At 40.5% G+C, this 14,790-nt stretch overlaps 1 protein-coding gene across 1 annotated transcript in view; it reads right to left on the reverse strand.

The window, feature by feature from the left end:
• Positions 1-14,790, reverse strand: part of NUP210 (nucleoporin 210) — an 88,531-nt gene that overhangs the window by 60,683 nt on the left and 13,058 nt on the right. Inside the window, 5 exon segments of the mRNA XM_032212303.1 lie at positions 2,129-2,217; positions 2,220-2,278; positions 8,849-8,945; positions 10,360-10,491; positions 12,981-13,117. Coding sequence (XP_032068194.1) covers positions 2,129-2,217; positions 2,220-2,278; positions 8,849-8,945; positions 10,360-10,491; positions 12,981-13,117 — 514 coding nt within the window.

A 14,790-nucleotide genomic window follows, 5' to 3' on the forward strand; every position in this document is an offset into this window, starting at 1 on the left:
AAAATGCCAGATTTGACTTAGATGGAGGTGGTTGTATTGTTAATATCTCTGTACTAAAGGAAAGTTAAGGTTACTAGCTTCTTGATGAATACTCATAATTTTTTTGCATATTTTTTTACTTTAGTGTTGCTTTGTTATTCCCTTTTCTTTTTTGCCTTTACGTTGCATTTTAATGGTTGATGTTGAAATGTAATAAATATATTTAAACAGTTGAATGAGCTGAGAAAGCTTCTTGCATGAGAAACAAAACATCTTCAAAGAAAAACAAGCAAGTTCAGTTGTCTCTTGAAAAAGCACCTTTGGGACAACCATGACCTGGATGACTGAGAATCGTTATAGACATTTAAAAGGAAGAAAATTGGCCACGTGTTTTAATACTAGTAGGAAGGACTTCAAATGTTTAGGTTCAGAAAAGGCCAAAAAAATAGTTATGAACAAACAACAAAATGACCTTGAACTATACAAAAGGATAGAAATAAAATGGCCAATATATTATCCAATGGCCAGTATTAATGAATGTTGATATTCATAAATGAATGCTAACAATTTCAGATGAAATTTGTTAATGCCCAAAACCAGACTTATTGAACCTTCTGAGATGTTCTAAAAACATTCCATCAACACACAACACCATATTCTGTTTAAAAAACAGGAAAGTTTCTTTCTTCACAATATTCCTGTTTACGTAACTTGCATTCATAGACTTTTATAATCTTCTTTATAACAACTTTTCTATTTGTAAGCCTTTCAGTCAGTTTTGACTCCTGGCAATTACCTGGACAAGTTCTGGCAGTTTTCTTGGCAAGGTTTTTCAGAAGTGCTTTGCCATTGCTTCCTTCCTAGGGTTAAGAGGAAGTTACCTGGCTCAAGGTCACCCAGAGGGCTTTCATAACTAAGGTGGAACTAGAACTTATTATCTCCCAGTTTCTAGCCTGGTACCTTAACCACCACATCTAATTGGCTCTCAGACTCCGATATATTTGGTGCCCATGTTTCCTGTTCAATTATGCCATCTTTATAATATAGGTGTTGTGTTGTTGATATGCAAACTATTAAGCATATTGTGCAAGATTGCCCATGACAAGCATTCTCTGGTTTCCTAGAAGATCCTCACAAAGCAATGCCAGAAATGGGATCACCTGGATAGTTGAATTAGACACCTAGTTATAGGACCATTGCCATACCCCCATAAAAATTTGTATGTATGTATGTATGTATGTGTGTGTGTGTGTGTGTGTGTGTGTGTGTGTTGTATTTTGTGCTGATAAATAAATAAAGGGAGACTAGTATAGATCTATTTCAAGCTATTTAGCTCTCATCAGCTAGCCATACCCTTACTGGGATTCGAACCTGTGCTGTATTGCATCTTAGGCAGATGTGTTAACCACTAAGCCACAGAGTTCGACTCCTTATCAGCCAAGCCAGGGTGAAAGGTATCTATTTAGAGTTACAATCCCCGGTATGCCCAAATATGGGAGGAAGATCACTACTTCCATTCTCTGTCCATCGCTCGTCACAAGAGACCATCCAGACAGAAACCCAATATTTTTACTGTTGCCTCAAATGTAACAAATCCTCCCATATTTTGGCATACCGGGGGTTGTAACTCTAAATAGATACCTTTCACCCTGGCTTGGCTGATAAGGAGTCGAACTCTGTGGCTTAGTGGTTAACACATCTGCCTAAGATGCAATACAGCACAGGTTCGAATCCCATTAAGGGTATGGCTAGCTGATGAGAGCTAAATAGCTTGAAATAGATCTACACTAGTCTCCCTTTATTTATTTATCAGCACAAAATACAACACAAATGTAACAAAAAGGCAACAGTAAAAATATTGGGTTTCTGTCTGGATGGTCTCTTGTGACGAGCCGATGGACAGAGAATGGAAGTAGTGATCTTCCTCCCATATTTGGGCATACCAGGGGTTGTATCTCTCTCTCTCTCTCTCTCTCAAAACTATATATATAGTTTTGTCATGTTCTCATCATGAGCTATAATAATAAATAAATATAGGTATAACTCTAATGGTATCACTTAGTATCATCAAAGGATTGTAATCATAAAAGAAGAAAAATATTGGTTTGGAAAATGACTATGATAAATGTAGCACCTAGAAGTAACTTACCGTATACACAGTTTCCTCTATTCTTGCTTTGAGTTTTGAACTCCCTGTTTTCATTCCAGATACTAAAAACATATCTCCTTGTTTGCAACTTTCTCCATCTCTAATATATATGAAGGTGGTGTATATGTTGATTCAGAAAATTTCAAAATTCTGTTAAAAATGTTAATTTAGATATTAATATTATTCTTTTTAAGGTTGATAAAGCAGTTTCTTGCAGAAACTATAATGATAAACAAACATTGTACAAGCACAATAGAATAAAACATAATATAAATGCAGCAGTAGCGAACATTAATGAAATTGATTTTTTTTCTACTATAGCTGAAATCTTCAGAAAAGCTTGGTTTAACTATTCCACAAAAGGCTATAAGGAAATGTGGCCATCTTTACCTCAAGTAACTGGTTCCAGAGAGGAGGAAACTCACCTGAATGACCCCTCTTGTCATACCTGCTGATAAACATGGGACTTTCAGTTGGCACTCTCTTTTCATCTGGGTTGGATAGACAGAATATACTAGATGCCTGGTTCCAAATCATGTGGTCATTATGGAAAGCTGTTTTAATACTTTTAAGTTATATTACACTATCTTGTGTGTTATGTATCTACCTACAACCTAACAGATGTGGAAGGCTCCTTGGTTGTTTCTAAAAATTCGTTTGAATAGTACTTCAGGAGGAAGATGAATAGGAAAGGGAGAAATATCGTTTAAAAATTGTTCAAAACACAAGTTATTTTAGATGTGGATCATATTTAAAATCATGTCCACAGACCCAAAGTAATTAGAAATAATCAAATGGAGTTTAAAGTTCAGAGTGGCTGATATATACATTTATTTGGTAATTTTCTGGAATTGTTGATGAAAGTTTCAAAGATGCTGGCTTTACTTAAGAATCTCTACTCATTGCTAACTGACTTCCAAATAATACTCCATAAATCCAATCTGATCTGAATGATGGCATCACGCTTCCCAATGTTTAAATATCCAATATTCTCAATGCCGTTACCAAAATATTTCTTTTATAATAACTAGCTTTTAACTTTCATTTATTCATCTTTTTATCCAATTTAATTCTAATACAACTCTTCTGATATTTTGCTTTTTTTAAAGTGTATGTTAGCTAAAAAAACCATTGTGTCCTTATGAGCTGATAACTCTGCCAAGATTATCTATTAAATTAGAAAATTGTATAAATGTAAGGTGACCAGACGTCCCCGCTTTTGGCGGGACACACCCGCTTTCCAATGCATTTTCCCGCGTCCCGCCCCGCCTTTTAAAAGGCACGCTTTTTTGGCGCTCGCAGCTCCCGCCCATCAGCTGCTAGCTTGCTGGGCTGGCTCATCGTTCTGTTCTCTATCCTACAGATGAGCCAGCCCAGCAAGCTAGCAGCTGATGGGCGGGAGCTGCGAGCGCCAAAAAAGCGTGCTTTTAGCCTTTTACCTACTACCTACAAATTTAAGCCAGCCCAGCCTGCCGCTCACTGATTGGATTGGCCTGGACTCCAGCCAATCAGTGAGCTGGCTGGGATGGGAAATTTTCAGCACGCTTGCGCGAGTTTCCATTTCCTTTCGACAAAAGACGAAAGAGGTTGCAGCTGCGCTGACTGGTGAGTAATCTAATTCTAATCAAATTTTCCGCTCGCCGCGGCAGGAGAAGAGGGTGGGGGCAGCTGCAGCCGCCCGCGGCAGAGAAGTTCCACGCGGTGCAGGGGCTCCCGCCGCCGGCAGAAGCCCCTGAACCGCGTGCGGGCGGCTGCCCCCTCCTCCTCCCTGTCCTCCTGCGGCCGCGAGGAGTAGTCCGTTCGTGCAGAAATTGCCCGCCCTGGCTGAGTGAATTGGGATTGCCTGCGGCCGCGAGGAATACTCCGTTTGTGCAGGAGTCCTCGCGACCGCAGGCGATCCCAATTGAATTCACTCTGTGCGGGCGGCTCGGCTGCTCCCTCCTCCTCCCTCTCCTGCGGCCGCGAGGAGTAGTCCGTTCGTGCAGAAATTGCCCGTCCCGGCTGAGTGAATTGGGATCGCCTGCGGCCGCGAGGAATACTCCGTTTGTGCAGGAGTCCTCGCGGCCGCAGGCGATCCCAATTGAATTCACTCTGTGCGGGCGGCTCGGCTGCCCCCTCCTCCTCCCTCTCCTGCGGCCGCGAGGAGTAGTCCGTTCGTGCAGAGATTGCCCGCCCTGGCTGAGTGAATTGGGATCGCCTGCGGCCGTGAGGAATACTCCGTTCGTGCAGGAGTCGGGCGGCTCGGCTGCCCCCTCCTCCTCCCTCTCCTGCGGCCGCAAGGAGTAGTCCGTTCGTGCAGAGATTGCCCGCCCTGGCTGAGTGAATTGGGATCGCCTGCAGCCGCGAGGAATACTCCGTTCGTGCAGGAGTCGGGCGGCTCGGCTGCCCCCTCCTCCTCCCTGTCCTCGGCCCGCGAGGAGTAGTCCGTTCGTGCAGAGATTGGCCCGCCCCGGCTGAGTGAATTGGGATCGCCTGCGGCCGCGAGGAGTCCATTTGTGCAGGGGTCCTCGCGGCCGCAGGCGATCCCAATTAATTCACTCTGTGCGGGCGGCAGGCGCTGCGCCCACGAGGAGCTGCCTCTTCGTGAATGGATCGCCACCTCCGAGAGCATGGGCGCAGCGGCTGCCGCCCGCACAGAACGTCGTGCGGGGGTCCCGCCGCCCAGAAAGTTATGGAAGTTATCTGTGGGGCGGCGTCCGTTCGTGATTGGGATCGATCGCCGTGGCAGCCTCTCACTTTCCGGAACTTCCTCTCTCACTTCCGGGGGACCCGCCGCCCGGCAGAAGCCCTTGAACCGCCGCGGAATCCGTTCGTGAATCAAAATGGATCCGCGCGGCAGGAGGAGAGGTTGGGGCGCTGCCAGCCGCCTGCAGACAATTTCCTCTCCGCTTTCGGGGGTCCCGCCGCCTGGCAAAAGCCCCTGAATCGCGTGGAAGTTATCTGCTGGCGGCGTCCCGTTCGTGATTGGGATCCATCGCCGCCTCCGAGAGGGTATACAGAACACTATTTACCTAAATTGTGCATATATACAGTTTAGTATTTTAGCATTTATTTTTGAAAAAAATCAAACTCCTAAATCATGGTGTATAGCTTATTGCTCCTATCTTGGACATATTTTTTCTGATCAAACATTTGTGTTTACTGGGGTGGTGCATAAAGCTGAAAAGAGTTATTGTTTGTAATTTTTCTACATTATTTTGCTGTTAAAGAAGAGTTTTCTTCTTGGGGATAGATATTGATGGAGATTTCTTGTGCCAGTAGGAATTGTTGCAAAGAAAGATAAAGAATCTTATGGTGTGATATTGGTGAATTTTTTTAAAAAATAGTCTGTGTTGTCTTTCTGTCCCAAATAGTTAAATATAATTTCATTATGAACATCTGCAGGGTTTATGGATTCCCATAATATGGGAGATTCATGCCTTGTAGGTCATATTTGCCCATTTGTGGTTTCTGTCTCATCTGTGAAATTCACAACCTTTTATTTGTTATGTCTGAATTTTTCTCTTTTTAGAAAGTGATAAGAAATCTACCTGCAATTAATCTTGACCAGGCATCCTGACTTTTAAGAAGTCACTGACATGCCAGTTTTAAAATTGTTTTTTTTTCTTGATAGTTAAGGTCAAAAATTTAAACTTGCTGTCACAACTTTGAGCAGGGTGGTGACATTGTTGATGTCCATTTTACTGTCTTTCAATAACTGTATAATGTTCCAATCAAGCCTCAAATTAAGATGTTACCAACTAGTATGTGAACTACTGGAAAGATTGTGTGCCTATAGAGTTAAGAGTAAGAGTTTCATTTCATGCATCAGAAGGCTGTATAGTGTAGAGAAAAATATGTTCAAAACATTACAGTTGTATGTGTTAGCCGCCTGAATCTATATTACTGTCTTTGTTTTAAAAAATTTCTCTCAGGATCCCAAAATGGTATTTGTTTGTATGGGTTATATTTATCAATATGTATTGCATTAAATATTGAAATCTAAGTATTCACTGCTACTGTGGATTCTCACAATTGTTTGATGGGATTTCAACATAGGCTGGCAAATTTGAATTTTGAGTACCCTTCCTCCTGAGAAAGCCCTACCTTTGTCATGAATGGGATTACAGGGCCTCCCCAGAAGATATTTAAAGCTCTGGTAAGATAGCTTTGAGGGGGGTGGTCTTAATATTTGGACTTTAAGCTGATTTTGGAACATCTGTAAATTTTAAAGCACAAAACTGCTATTGGCTTGTTTCCAGATGAGTCATTTACTGTAAGGAGTATAGGCTCAATGTATTTTAAAATAATATTTTATTTATTGTGCATATGATTTTTTAAAATAGTGGTATTCTGTGTTGATTCTTTTTTTAAATTGTCTTAGACTATTTAAAAAAAGATTCTATCCAAAATAAATTGAAACAAGCCATTTTAAAAATTTCTATGCACAATACTTTGAAATGGACTCAGGAGTCATGATTGACACTGAGTGAATTTGCACTTTTAATAATCAGGAAGATACAATGGCATTGAAAAAAGTGACTGATGACCATTTTTCACACTTAGCGACCATTTTCACACTTAGCGACCGTTGTGGCATCCTCATGGTTACGCGATCAAATGTTGATGTTTGGCAACAGATTCGTATTTCTGATGGTCGCTAAGTGAGGAGTCTCGAGGAGGGGGAAAACATTTAGTGACCAAAGTTACAATGGCATTGAAAAAAGTGACTGATGACCATTTTTTCACACTTAGCGACCGTTGCGACCATTTTTCACACTTAGCGACCGTTGCAGCATCCTCATGGTCACGTGATCAAAATTTTGTTTGGCAACAGATTCGTATTTATGCTGGTTTCAGTGTCCTGGGGTGACCTTTGACAAAAAATTTTTTTTTAATCAACCCCTCCCCCCCCCCCAGTCAAGGGTGTCCCTCTTTTCCAATCTGAAAATCTGGTCACCTTATATAATGTAATATGGTGGTAACTAACAGTACTTATTTTAAAATACAACTAAAACTTCTCCAAAACTACCAGAGGCACAATAAAACATCAGAAGGTTGAAAGGAGAAATACCCAAACAGTGGTTAACAAAATATTCAAACAGCATTTAAACCAGATAAAGCTAAAGATGAAGCTAAAACATTTTTAAAAGCATTTCTCAAAACCATAAACGTTTGTCTCTTCTATAAGGAGAATGTAAAAATCCAATGGAATTTTATAAAATTTTGTACAGCTAATAACCATGAACCTGATTCAAGATAGATGCATGAATAATGGGAAGGTCAATAGACTCCCAATTTTGCTAATTGGTTTTGTAACAATTTGCTTGGCTCTGGCTGGAGCATCTGTTTTGATCTTATCTGGAACAAGATCCACTGACTATAGTCATTAATGCATCTCTCAACTAGACTATTGTAATTTGCTTTAACAGGATGCCCTTGAAATAGAATACTCTACAGAATGCTTTTATCTATCTGATAATGGGACAAAATTATTATTGTCATATTTCACTGGTAATATATAAGTTGAACTGACTACCAGTATTTTTCTGGGTTCTATCCAGGTGCTTGTTAACACTTATAAAGTCCTATATGGTTTAGGATTTTCAAAACATTTATTCAGAATTGAATCTGCCCACTCAATAAGTCTAAGTAAAGTCCCTATTGAGATAGCTGCTACAACTGTACACTAATACAATAAAAATCAATAAATACAAAAAACCAGAAATGAATAGAGTGGAGTTAGATCTCATAATTATGGCATAGAATACTATTTCCCCAAAGCTTTAACATGCTTCCAAAGATAATGATAGCTACTTCTGCAGATAAGGTATTTTACAAGAGGGGAGCTCCTGCAGAGAATGCTACTTCTATGCTGCCTCCATCAAATGTGCATACTGTGTGTGAGAGTGTGTCTGTGTGTCTGTGTGTGTGTGTGTGTCTGTGTGTCTAGAATGACTTTTTAAAATTACAGATAATTCTTTATAGTGCTTCTTGGTCTTACAATTTTCAACATAAGCATATACCAACTGGACAAGTTTGAATACTTGGCGTGAAAGCAACAGTCTGGCACTATTAGTTAGAACTAGATAGATGAGACAAGTATATTCTCAAGAAAGGTCCGTAGTTTGTTTTCAAAAACTCTTTGGCAAGCCATCCCCAAATATCCATCCCATGTAGGAACTGCAATTAATTACAAGTGTGAATTGGTAACATGAGCTATAATTAGAGTAGTTAACTGGCCTTTAATAAAATGTTCAAATGTTCAAAACATATGGAGGCAAGGAAGAGTACAGTCAAATATAGTGGGAATCTGGGAATGCATCTGTAGAACTCTAGAAAAAATCAATATTTCCTCCATACCTTTTAAACAAATATTGGGGTAAATTAAAATCTCTAGTTTACTGCAATCAGAACTGAAGAAGCTTCTTCAATGAGAAGCAAAATGCCTTCAAGGAGGAAAACAAGGACAGTCCAGTTGTTTTTTGAAAAAGCACCATTGAGTATTACTATGAACAGATCTGCATGACAGCAAAAGTTGTGGGCAGCTAAAATAGAAGAAAAAAATGTAGGGAAAGAAGAAAGAGAGAATAAAACTGAGTTTTAATCTTCATGTAGGTAAAGGGCAAAAGAAGAAGAAACCACAAGTATGGGAAAAAGCTCACCATTTACAAACGCTCTAGCCATTTACCTAAAATCTACATTTATGTACATATGAACAGCTGAATAAATTAAACTTACTGTAGTGCATTATGGAAATCTGAGAATTCATTAGTTTCAGAGCTTTTCACAATGGTCCACTCAAAAGCAAGTCCTGCCAATGTGCTAAAAGTGTTTCCTTTAAATAATGGAACATCAAAACAGTTAGAATGTAAAGACAACTTTCCTTCATTTGTCAAACTATCTGCACAACCACAATATTTGGGAATTACAAGGAAAATAAAGCAGAACTGCACACACATAAAGTGATTGGGTAAACTCATTTCAGGAGCAGTTGGCAACATGACTAAGTGTAATGACCTGGGGAAAGAGGAATAGAGGCAGAACACAATTCATTTATCTAATAGAAAATACAAATTCATATTAAATATTCTATAAATATAATACAAGAAGTAAAATATTGCTATAAATGTAATAAATGTATATACATCAGATACATAACATGAAATTTGATTTTTTTTTAATAAAAAGATTTAAAATGGCAACTAGGGAAAATTAGAAAGGGTAGGGAAACTATCTTCTTTTAGTAATACTGTCATTGCCTCATTAACCACAGAAAGTGAAATTGCAACTGATTATTTGCAAGCACATTTTCTATTCAATAGACACAATACGTAAATGATCCCAATCTGACTGCAAACACCAAATGATCAAATATCACGATCCAATGCATATATCCCTCTGCAACATACATTTGGCTTTTCAAATCCTAGCAATATCCCTATTACTGATAACAGACAGTGATACAGAAAGTGCATTTACTCTAAAAATAAATGTTCCTTGATATTCGTCACAGTTCTGATTCATGAAACAAATGAGATGCCTCAAGATAGCTTATTTGCAAAAAAAGAATTATCTCTACATAATTGCATAATGTTTTTGAACTTCATACAAACATCTCAACACAAGTTGCCATAATAAATCTTAGGAAACTTCAAATCTCTGGTTTTTTCATGATATAAAACCATCATCCTTCAACTTTGTTTGGAATAAAACATATAGAATTTCTACCCTGGAGTTCTGGAAGTTAGTTTTCCTATATATGCATGACATTTACAAATGTTCACTATGTGTATTTCCTGACTTTAAGGAAAAAGAATTTAACATTATTAATATTTAATAATATAGTACAAGAGTGCCAACCTTGGTTATTTTAAGACCTTTGAACTTCAACTCCCAGAATTATCCAACCAGCAAACCACAAGTCCCAGAATTACCCACCTGCATGGTTGTCTGGGGTATTATGCGATTTGAAGTCTGCAGGTCTTAAAGTTACCATGGTTGGGTGCCTCTCATATAGTGTATCATGGAGAAAAGAGATTTCAATAAGTAAGTGTAATGGACAAGGTTGTATAATGATAGTTCACTGTTTTCATGGTGTATTGTTTAACACTACGAAAGTAGGCAAATTTTCTTAAAGTATTACTGAAATCTAAACAAAAGCAAAAATACAATATGAAATCATGCACATGAAAGAGCAAAGTACTATCATTCTATGGATTAAAATGTTGAATCCGTGATACATTGGATACCTTCGGAATCTCGGGCTTGAATTTTCAGCTGCAGTGGTGAATCCTCAAGATATAATTCCTTTGTTGTAGATACTATGTGAATAGTATGAATAACATCAACTATAGCATCACAGCGAAGGACCTGGCCAGTCACTTGATGAAAAAGAAGAAAACATTGTTACTAATCCAGTGAACATTGAACTTTAATACAGTGACCAGTTTAGCACAGCATTCTGTAACACAGTACCTCTAGATGGTCAGGACCAGTGGTGGGTTCCTACTGGTTTGTCCAAGTTTGGCAGACGGGACGCTGGAACCGGCAGCAACCCAGACCTACCAGTCCCCCGAACCAGTTCTCCCGGCAGTGCCATAGGCACCACCATCTTGTTTTTTGCTTCTGCATATGCACAGAGTAATTTTTGTTGTACTGAATCTGCGTGCACAGCACACATCAATTGCACAGGTGTGCACAGTGCATTCCTGAGCAAACCGGCAGTAGTTTCTGCCAGAACCCACCCCTGGTTAGGACTATGACTATGACCTACCATGCTGTGCAGGAATTTTGTCCAGAATTATTAGATAAGAGTAATCTTATCCCAAAGGTGCTTTTTCAAGAGGCAAGTGGACTTTCTTGTTTTTTCTTTGAAGATGTTCCACTTCTCATCCAAGAAGCTTCTCCAGTTCTGACAGGATAGTGGGGAATGAAGCTTCTAGGATGAGAAAAGCACCCTTGGGACAACTATGGTGCTTGAATAACTTAGAATCTCTATAGACCTTTAGCAATATAATTTGGGATGAACACCTTTTGAATGTTGTGGGAGTAGGAATGGATTTCCAGAGAAAAATTGCAGACTACAGGAACCAGGTGACCCTGATGACACATAAACCTCCAAGTGCTTTAACGACCCTCTAAAAAGATGCAAATAACCAGCTATCTGCAAGGAATATAAATCCTTCCATTTTCCACCATCCAATCAGAGCTGAAGAAGCTTCTTCGATGAGAAGCAAAACGTCTTCAAAGGAAAAGCAAGAAAGTCCAGTTGCCTCTTGAAAAAGCACCTTTGGGAAAACCATGATCTGGATGGCTGAGAATCTCTACAGACTTTAAGTGTGCCAATTCCTTCACTGCCCTGTGGGCGAGATCATTCGGAGGCACGGGATAAAATACCACCAATACACGGACGACACTCAGTTGTATCTGTCCGCCCCATGCCAACTCAATGAAGCGGTGGACGTGATGAACCGGGGTCTTGAGGCCGTTAAGAACTGGATGAGAGCTAACAAACTGGTACTCAACCCGGACAAGACCGAGTGGCTGTTGTGTTTCCCTCCCAATAATTTGGCCAGTGTTCCATCGCTCAGGCTGGGGGGTCAATTTTACACCCCTCAGATAGGGTTCGCAACTTGGGAGTCCTCCTGGACCCACAGCTGACTCTTGACCATCATTTGTCGGCTGTGACCAGGGGGGCGTTTGCCCAGGTTCGCCTGGTGCTCCAGTTGCGACCCTACCTGAACCGGGAGGCCCTCACAACAGTCACTCGAGCCCTTGTGATCTCTAGGCTGGAATACTGCAATGTGCTCTACATGGGGCTGCCCTTGAAGAGCATCCGGCGACTTCAGCTAGTCCAGAATGCGGCCACGCGAGTGATTGTGGGCGCACCGCGGTTCGCCCACATAACACCTATCCTCCGCGAGCTGCGCTGGCTACCTGTTGATCTCCGGGTGCGCTTCAAGGTGCTACTTACCATCCATAAATCTCTCCATGGTAGTGGATCTGAGTACTTGAGAGACCGCCTCCTGCCGATTACCTCCCTTCGACCGATCAGATCGCACAGATTAGGCCTCCTCCGAGTTCCATCCACCAGTCAGTGCCGACTGGCGACTACGCGGAGGAGAGCCTTCTCAGTAGCAGCTCCGACCCTTTGGAACGATCTCCCCATGGAGATTCGCACCCTCACCACCATCCAGACCTTCCGCACAGCCCTTAAGAACTGGCTATCCCGTCAGGCCTGGGGATAAGATTCTAATCCGCCCCACCCGAATGCTGAATGAAAGTTGTGTTTTATTGTTTTATTTTTATTTACGCACTGTCTTATGTTTTATCTTGCACCCCCCTTCCCATGAACTGTAAGCCGCCCTGAGTCCCCTCAGGGAAAAGGGCGGCCTATAAATAACAAATAAATTCTAAATTCTAAAATTTATAATCTTACAGTTCAACAAACTGAACTGGAGTATGCAGGAGAGAGTAGGTAGCCTGGCTCCTTCAAAACTGCTTCCAGATGCGTTTTGATGCACGAGCATGCACACAATTGGAAATCACTGACAAAGCAACCACAGATCCATGTCATTTTTACAGTTCAAAGGGGGCACTTCATACATGCTGTTACATGAATCTATCTTAACTTGGCCAAATTTCCATCCCACAGGAATCATGGGTCCCAGATTTTGAATACATTCTGCAAATTAGCCTATTTGAAGTGTGTTGATTCAAAATGGCTGCTCTATGATTCACCATTTTATCCAAACGGTTGCAAATAATCAAACAGACACAAGACTTTTAGTAGTATATAGATGTAGAAATCCTGTAAGTGCTTAAAATTTAGTCCTAATAAAATATTAAAGAAGAAAGAGACAGTACTTACAAACATCTTCAGCCAAAATAATACTTGTAAGCCGTGCTATTTGTGATGATCTGGCTTGAATAGTAGCCTTCTGTGAACAATGATGTTTATCTTGATCTATAGCATCTATGCTAGCAACTTCTGGTCTGGTGGAAGACCTATTTAAAAATATTAAAAATATTACAGTTATAAACCAATTATAACTGCTGAAACTCTTTGTATTTTAGTCTTTATAGCGAAGAGTTTTAGAAATTGAAAATTCTGTGATGGTGAGAACAGCTATTAGGGCTGGAACTAAAAAAGCAGTCAGTTGTCATTTCCCCCCTATTAAGCAATGGATTACTGAAACAAGATGTGACCGTTTTTCATGTTCAGTTAACAACTGTAACTGTAACTTTTCTGATGCTTTGTGATGCAGCTTTGAAAAAGTGATTTGTGCAAAGTTATGCAACGTTAATGAAATTGGTATAACAAGTAGTCTTCACTTAACAAACATAATTAGATGGGAACCTCTGTTGCTAAGCAATGTATTGCAAATGTCATGTGACCACAATATATTTTCTGATGTTAGCTCCAGCTCTAGTCATTAAAGAAATCACTGTGGGTTAAATGTGATGTCATGCAACTGCAAATTGCAACTTGGCGTGCTTGCTTCCCCCATTGTGTTCAGTTGAAACTGGCTGTGAAGGTCGCAATAGCGATCACATGAGAGTGGCATGTTATGACTATTGTAAATATATGCTGCTTGCCTAATGCCTGAATCAAAATTCTATGGCCATGGGGTTGTTGCAATGGCTACAACTTTGAGGACAAGTTACTAAGTCTTCTTTTACAGAACTATTGCAACTTTGAATAGCTGCTGAATGTTGGTAAGCGAGAACTACCTGCATTGCTATGCACAAAATTAAAAACTATTTTGTTTCCTATAGAATAAAACAACCTTACTTGAAACTCTCTGTAAAGTCATTTCAAGTTTAGTCTGTTATGATGAAACAACACTTGAAATAGCTTTAGGTTATGCATTTCATCAGAGCAAAATTCAAAAAATGGTTTCAAGCATTCCCACCATAGTTGTTAAATTATTTGAATCCCACCACTGACACACATGTGGCAGCCTTTGGCTGCTCTTAATCCAGCAAAACAAGGAAATAGGGAAATGAATCCATGAAACAAGGAACAAACAACGAGTCCATGAAACAAGGAACAAGCAATGAATCCACAAAGTATGGAACAAGGTACTGAGTCCACAGTCAGGAAGAAACAAGCAGTCCTGCAAACTCCAAATATCTGTACCTACACACCAAGGCCTACCAATTCTCTACCTCTCCCCTCAGCCTCTCCTTAAATCTCAGTCACAGGTGAGCCTTGTGAAGAGGGGTGGAACGCTCTCTTCCTGACTTCTCTCGGTCTGCTCTCTTCTCACCTTCTCTCTATTCTCAGTGCTCGGGGATCAGGAAGGGGTGGTCCTTGCTCATTACCTGAGCTCCATTGCTCCTCATGTCTACTGCTTTCCCTCTCTCGGTCATCCTGCCCCCATTCCTCCCTGCTTACAAGCCATCCCAATCCTGAGGGGACCCTGGGCTCCCTTCGCCTGCTCCTTCCCACATTCTTCTGAAGCCAACAAAGCCGCCCACTCCAGCTATGGCTCGTCCTCCTCTGCAGATTCAGGCTCTGATGGGTGCATGACAAAATGAATGTCCATTATGGCTCAACAAACCAACCCAATCATCATAGTTTTTTCCATGTTAAAATGCAACTTAAAGTTAAAATTAACACAAGAAAGGGTACAGAATGATTCCTGAATTAAAAAAAAAACATACCAAATCAACAT

This window comes from Thamnophis elegans, chromosome 2 (genome assembly GCF_009769535.1).
Source record: "Thamnophis elegans isolate rThaEle1 chromosome 2, rThaEle1.pri, whole genome shotgun sequence".
Taxonomy (NCBI): domain Eukaryota; kingdom Metazoa; phylum Chordata; class Lepidosauria; order Squamata; family Colubridae; genus Thamnophis; species Thamnophis elegans.